General features: G+C 45.2%; 1 protein-coding gene across 1 annotated transcript; it reads left to right on the forward strand.

Annotated features, from left to right (window-relative positions):
* Positions 1-819: 819 nt before the first annotated feature.
* On the forward strand, positions 820-5,966 carry LOC109464216 (patched domain-containing protein 3-like). Its single transcript, XM_019761150.1, has 4 exons — positions 820-1,447; positions 2,023-2,716; positions 3,264-3,496; positions 4,191-5,966. The coding sequence occupies exons 1-4, from the start codon at positions 1,169-1,171 to the stop codon at positions 5,547-5,549; spliced, it is 2,565 nt and encodes an 854-aa protein (XP_019616709.1). The 5' UTR covers positions 820-1,168; the 3' UTR covers positions 5,550-5,966.
* The last annotated feature ends 1,351 nt before the right edge of the window (positions 5,967-7,317 follow it).

The following is a 7,317-nucleotide window of genomic DNA, read 5'->3' on the forward strand; positions in this document are numbered from 1 at the left end:
AAACGAACCAACTGACGGGTGATGTTTGTACACGTACTTTGTACTACGGGTCATGGGTTCTAGTCCCGCCAACTCTTCTATATACTTCAGAGATGCCCTTTGTCACACTAAATAGTCTTGTCCATCAAATTTTACTTGCTGTGGCCTGAAGAACGTTGTCGATAAAGCATGGAGTAGTCGGGTAGTGACATAAACACATAGGAAACACAGCTAGGTCCTTTATGTCGGTCCAGAAGGCACATAGATTTGTGCTAATTTTTCCCTTTATCCCATATCATTGTTTGTTTAATCATTAGATAATGTATTAGCCTTTTCTTTATTAATCTTTTGGATCAAGAGGGGTACAGTTCACCATGCCTAGTTATTTATCTGTATATCATATATGCTTAGTGAGTTTCGTGAGCTTACATGCTCCGACCAGGCTTACAGAATAAGGCCACGGCAATTAAGTTTTATGGATGACATCCTCCGCAGACTCCAAATCTAATGCGAGCGGGCGAAAAAAAAAGATTCCTACATTTTCAAATTTTTACACCATGAACCTTGTTAAACAAGAAATGCTACCTATGTTGTGCTAAGTTTACTGCAACTATTACAACATTCATGTCAAATTTTGTCACTGAAAAATCAAAGTTTTCAATCATTGTACAAATGATTTTGATTCAGTGGGAACATGACACAAACAAAACATTTTATTCCTGCAATAACGGATAGCATTTCCATCTGCGATACACCAAAGCTTCTAATTGCGACGTTTTTTTTTTCTCAAAATTGTTGTATTTTCTTCTCAGGCGACATCTATCGATGGACGAACGGACTGCATGTCAGCGAGTAACTGAAGTGGCACTGTAATATCTATAGCAGGCTGTGAAGCCTATGAAGGACAACTGCAGACGATTAAGTCCTCACCATGACGTGTTTGTGGCTGATCTACAGTAACAGAATAGAAGGAAGGGGATAGATGCACGCCAGGATTTTGCGCAACGGGTTCTATAGGGAGAGAGGGGGTCAGGGTTCGTCCAAAATACCATCTCACGCACCAGATGAACTATATTCACCTCTAAGAGTATAGTAATACATAAAAGGACAAAGCAACATGTCTTCACGTACTTCACGTATATAACTTACATTGTATGGCGGGGATGAAACTCGTTGAAATGACGCCAGTATGGTAGCTAAAATTGTAGACAGTAAACTCCGTGGGTCGTTCTTTCACTACGGGCGCGCGCTGGCTAACCATCCCGCCCCCTTCATCGCGCTACCGCTAGTGTTGTCCGCGTTGCTGGGATATTTCGGAGGATCTCGTTTGACCCTAGGCGATGATTTGGTGTATCTGTTTACACCTGAGGACGGGCAGGCGAAGAGAGACGGCAGCGCCATGCGGGAGGCCGGGTTCCAACCCACCGACCTCACAACGAGCTGGTCGGCTGGGCGCGTCATCGTGAAGGTAAGAGATGTTCCAATGTACACTTCTTTCGTTTTGTCATGTTTCGTTCTAGCCGTTACATTACTTTGAACTGAGCGAAAGAGTAAAGTTTTGCTTGGTAAGTTGGTGAGGGAGTAGTAAATTATAAAAAGGTGTTACTATGATGATGTAAATATTGTCACACATATCGCGTTTGATGAGAACTGCCGCCTGAAACTTAGAAATACGTGTATCAAACAGCATGAAACAAGAAAACTAGAAATATAACTTTTTTTAGCAAAAGCAAATGGTCTAGCCTAACAAATTACTGCTCTGTTTATTTCTTCTTAAACACATTCACACATATGATGACCAGTCTCTTCAAATGTTCCCTGCAACTTGCTACATAATGTGATCCAACACTACGGGGTGTGCTCCATCACCAGTTACCATGGTGACAGACGTCTGGTCCAGGTCATTGACATTAGTTGTTTAATTGGAAAAGAAGAGGAAGAAACAGATCTATAGGGAAAACACCACGTATTCTCTCTGCGAAACTTAACATAAGAATCACTAAAAAAAATGAGATAGTCTGTCATCGCATTACTTTCTTTCAGGTAAAGGATGACAGAGAAAACATACTGAGAAGTGACCCTGTAGACGAAATTCTTCGCCTTGACGGCATCATTCGCAACGCCAAGAACACCGATGGAGAAACCTTTGCAGACCTATGCTTCAGGATGGAGCTCGGGTGCCTAGAAAGCAACATACTCCGTCTGATGACGTATTTTCGTGTATCACACACTACTCAGGTCGTGAACGTTACATATCCGTACTACAAGCCATTCCCTGTCGGGTGGTGGTCGGGTCTGTATCTAGGGAACGAACTGGGAGGGGTTGAGACAGCGCGGGACAGCACGACAGTTCTAGCTGCTAGGGCGGTACAGCTTGTATATCACGTGAACGCAACTGGACAACGGAGGATAAGCATGATGAGAGCATTCCACCGTGCTGTCGCGGACTTCCGGTCCGACAGAGTCCTGGCGTTCTTCACTTCCGGCGATTCACTCAACGACGAGATTTTGACCCTCCCAGGGCGAGTTATGCCATACCTCGCCTTATCCGGCTTTTTGTTGATAGTTTTCGCGGTCGGGTCGTGCACGATGGCGGACTGCGTGCTGACGAAGCCGTGGGTAGCGCTGGTCGGCGTGGTGTCGGCGGGTCTGGCCATGGTGTCGTCCGTAGGACTGGTGCTGTTGTGCGGTCAGACGTTCCACACACACGTGACCGTGGTGCCGTTTCTATTACTCGGTAGGTCTACCAGGTGTCAATGTATTTTTTTTTCAAATTTAAAAAAAAATTCTATTTGTATCAGGAAAATTAAAGGACATTCTCTCTCTTTATCCAGTATATGGTATCAAACCATAATAACATAATGGTACATTTGTAGATAATATGATTCAGTATAAGAAACAGATATAACATATATCAAAATATATAATAGAATATACCTCTCGTACCTGCGTCCGACAAAATCTCTTGATGGAAAGATTACGAAAGGCTATGGTCGGTACTACTAGTTCAGCACCAAGGACAGATGATACACGTTCAATTCTGCAGGTCGCGGTCTCATTCGAGAGATCACGAATATGCAAAAGAGTAACGTTACACTTCTCTCGTGCCATTTTGGATGGTTCAACGTGGGCGACAGTCAATATTCAGACTTATTTCGTTAATTTTCTACGTGTACTCATTTGCATATTCGTGATCTCCCGAATGGGCCCGTAGCCATTCTGCGAGTGGTATTCAATTGCAAACGTACAGTAGTGTTAAATCCTGACTTGCGTCCTTTCCACAGGTATTGGTGTGGACGACATGTTCATCATGATCGCCTCGTGGCGTAAGACCGACCCCCGGCTGGCGGTACCGGAGAGAACCGGTCACGCCTTAGCCGACGCCGCCACCGCCATCACCATCACCTCCCTCACGGACTGTGTCGCCTTCGCCGCCGGCACCATCACGGTCTTCCCCGCCGTGCGGATCTTCTGCATCTATGCTGCTGTAGGCGTCGCCTTCGACTACCTGTACCAGGTCAGGCTACGTTTTAACCTTCGCCGAGAGGGTTATGTTTTCAGTAGCGTTTGTGTGTGTGTGTGTGTGTGTGTGTGTGTGTGTGTGTGTGTGTGTGTGTGTGTGTGTGTGTGTGCGTGTGTTTTGATAGCTCTCACTCACTCACTCACTCACTCAGTCCTCTTGCACGATGTACGTCGAGCCTACTAGGCGGGCCATCTCTCTCCATCTCGGCCTGTCCTGTGCTTCTTCAGGGGTGATGTTGACCAAGGCCAGGTCCTTGGCCAGGACGTCTGTCCAGCGTGTGCGGGGGGCCCCCGAGGTCTCTTCCACCCAGCAGACTGGGGGTTGAATAGCACGATAACTAAAAAAGCTTTGGATGGATTGTTATGAAACTTAGTAGGTGTGCAGGTCTTGATAAGACCTAGAAATGATTAGATTTTGGGTCCCCTGGTGGCTTTCCTAGGTACTGCAGCAGAACTTCCGGTTTTGATATCTCAGGATCTAGACATGCTAGGCCTAGAAACAAATGTTTCCTGTCTCCCGACCGACGACCCTAGAAAAACCTGCCAGCCCTAGCCTTTTTTGGGGTGGACCTCTGCAAAAGACATAGATTTAATTTTTCGAGCTGATCAACTTTTTCTAACTCCATGATCTGACACATGATTGATAAAACGTTGTACAGTTTGTTTTCTGATTTTTTTTATCTCCGTAGATTACATTTTTCGCCGCCATCTTGTCTCTCGCCGGACGAAGAGAGAAGGCTGGTCGCCATTGGCTGACGTGTCTCAAAGTTCCAACCAATGAAGAGGCAAGCCAAAGGTCATCAATCTACAGACTCTGCTGCTTTGGGGGTACTCCAAACCAAGATGGCGTCTCCGATCAACATCAAAATGATGAAGACCGACAACTGCCATTCGTCAGTAAGCTGCTATGTAACTATCTTACCCCATTTGTTGTGAACCCTTTTGGAAAACTGGTTATTTTGTTTATATTTATTGGTTATCTGGGGGTTGGGATATGGGGATGTTTTTACGTTCGTGTAGGGTTAGAATTTGAAAACTTGGTTGCAGACGATTCTTTCGTCAAAGACTTTTATCGAGCCGAACATCGGTACTTCAAGGAGTACGGACCGAAAGTAGACATCGTAGACACGGGTCCCTGCGAGTACTGGAAGAAAGAAGTGCAAGAAGCTGTAAGGAACAAAACGAGTTCCTTCGACCAAAGTTCCTTCTTCAAGAATTCGTCCACGACCGCCCAAGTGTGGCTGGAAGATTACCTAACGTTTCTCAACGATACAGGAAACAGCAACGCTGCTACAGAAAAGTCGCTTTTCCTGTATCATCTCAACACTCAGTTTTTACCAACAGTCGGCAGACATCACAAAATGTCCATAATTTTCAGCTCAAACTTTAGTGTCATAAAGGCTTCTCGGTTCGTAGTGATTGCCAGAAATGTGAAGACGAAAGAACAAGAGAAAGACATGATGCTGGAAGCCAGGAGAATATCGGAACATGGCCCGTTGAAAATGTCTGCCTTCACGATTGATTTTGTTTTCTCTGAACAGATTTATGAAATTTGGCCCAGCACCGTGCAGACGATACTTATCGCAGCGGCCGCCATGTTTGTTGTGTCTCTGATTTTCATCCCTCATTGCCTCTCCACGGTGCTGGTGACCTTTGCCCTTGTCTCCATAGACGCGGGACTTGCGGGATACATGGCACTGTGGGGAGTTAAACTGGACATCGTTGCCGCGGTTTCATTAATTGTTTGTATCGGCTTCTCTGTTGATTTTTCGGCCCATATTACCTACGCTTATGTCAGTTCTAAAGCAGAAACAACAGGGAAGAAGATGAGAGAAGCGTTACAAACTGCAGGCATGCCTATCATACAATCCAGCATGTCGACTGTGCTAGGCCTGCTCGTTCTCGCATTTTTCCCGGCATACCTATCCCGATCGTTCTTCAAGACCATGTTTCTTGTGATGGTGTTCGGTTCGTTACACGGGCTTTTTATTCTACCCGTCCTTCTGACAGCGCCATGTCCGGAAAGCTGCATTACAAGGCGCCGCTGACAGGGGGCGGTTGCCAACCAGGCAGAAAAAAAAGGAAACCGAGCAAATAGAAAACCAAACGGGAGAAACTACGTCCTTAACAGAACAGTCCCTATATTTGGAGGGTGGCTCTTTTCCTATGAAGACAATGTCTAGTTCTGAAATGTCCAGGGAGGAAAATATAGAGCGCTGTCTACGGGACGCAGAGGACACCTTACTAACGGTCGTTCTAGAAGGCAAGGTGGCAGGCCTAGACAATCCTGTACTACAGATAACACCAATAACTCTCAACCAGGAAACCAGAACCACTACACTCTAACCTAGTCCAGTCTATCGTGGTTGGGCGGGTTTCCTACGGGGCTGCAGGGGCTCTTCCCCGCCCGCCTGAGCTAGGTTCCCCCGGTAGGTTTTTCACGGCAGGAGTTTGATTATTCGTGGCGGGGCAAATCAACTCTCCTACGGGGCGGACTGTTGTACTGGCGGGGGAAACTATTAGAGCCCCGAAGACACAACCTGCCCCGACTACTATTCCCCAACCACGATAGACTGAATACCAGGTTACTAAACTCTGAAGTAGGGCTGTGTACCTAATGCCCGTACCTGTAGGATATTTAGGTACAGGTCCGACAAGCCATCTATAACGTTACTCTCAGTGGCCAGTTGTACAACATTTATTCATTATTTATATGGTGCGCAAGCTTTCCTAGCCATTCCTAAGTGATGTATTATTGTAACATTGCAAGACACAAACCATACGAAAATCCAGTATTGTCATATCAAACTTGTACAACGGATATGTCTTTTTTAGCCAGTAAAATCCATGTATCTTTTTCAGAAGCATATTTTGTAGTGTTATATACTCATGAAGCCGGGTTGTTACATTATGAAATATTGTAAATACAGTGTACACATTAATGTCACTATTCTTTCAGTCAAGAAGAGAAATCTACCATCTAACAACTACTGAACAATGGGGAGCGACATGTCGTAGTTAAAACAAGTTCTACCTCCATTCCAGACTTGACCGGTACTAGTATGAGCAGGGGTCGAAATTCATTTTCGGAATAAGTGCACTGGTACACCCAACCTAAAGAAATAGGTGCACAAAACGTTTCTTGGGTGCACCATATAAAATAGATTAAGGAGAATGTCCGCAAAAACTAATTGTGTTTCATTTCTAAAGAAAAGTACTGCAAGAATGATTTTATTATTTTTTGACACTTAGATGTAAAGAAAATGCTGTATACTACTATACATTTAACACCTTGACATAAGTAAACCTAGGAAAACCCACAGAAAAAAAATTGGGTGCACACATGCTCCAAATTTTCAGTGCTTGGATAGTAACCAGAGGAGTGCGCAGGCGCTTCCCACAATTATTGCGGTTTCCGGTCTTCCGAACATATATACGGTTGACCGGAAGTTCCATGATCAGTTGAGCGCATGGGAGCGCATTCTCTTTTTAGCGAACGCCCACGAAAGCCCACCAATTGTCGCACGAATCTTAAAATTTTTGGTGTGGTCATGTCCAGAGTGTGCTCGCGGGTGTCCATGCCAAGTTTGAAGCGAATCCATCGAGCCGAACTTAAGTAAATCGAAATTTACTGGGTTTTTTTTCTCTTCTTGGCGAACGCCCACTTTACTTCCGGGTTCGCTGCGAACGCCCACTACTCTTGGCAAAATTTCGGCCCTCGCGCAACGCCGGCAAAATCCACCACCACAAATATGTTCCTATATGCTTCCCCCTGCATTTCTGACAAGTTTCCGTGCTTTACGAGCTTTTAAAGTA

The sequence above is a fragment of the Branchiostoma belcheri genome, unplaced genomic scaffold (assembly GCF_001625305.1).
Source record: "Branchiostoma belcheri isolate BF01 breed outbred unplaced genomic scaffold, Haploidv18h27 scaffold134, whole genome shotgun sequence".
NCBI classification, from domain to species: Eukaryota; Metazoa; Chordata; class Leptocardii; order Amphioxiformes; family Branchiostomatidae; genus Branchiostoma; species Branchiostoma belcheri.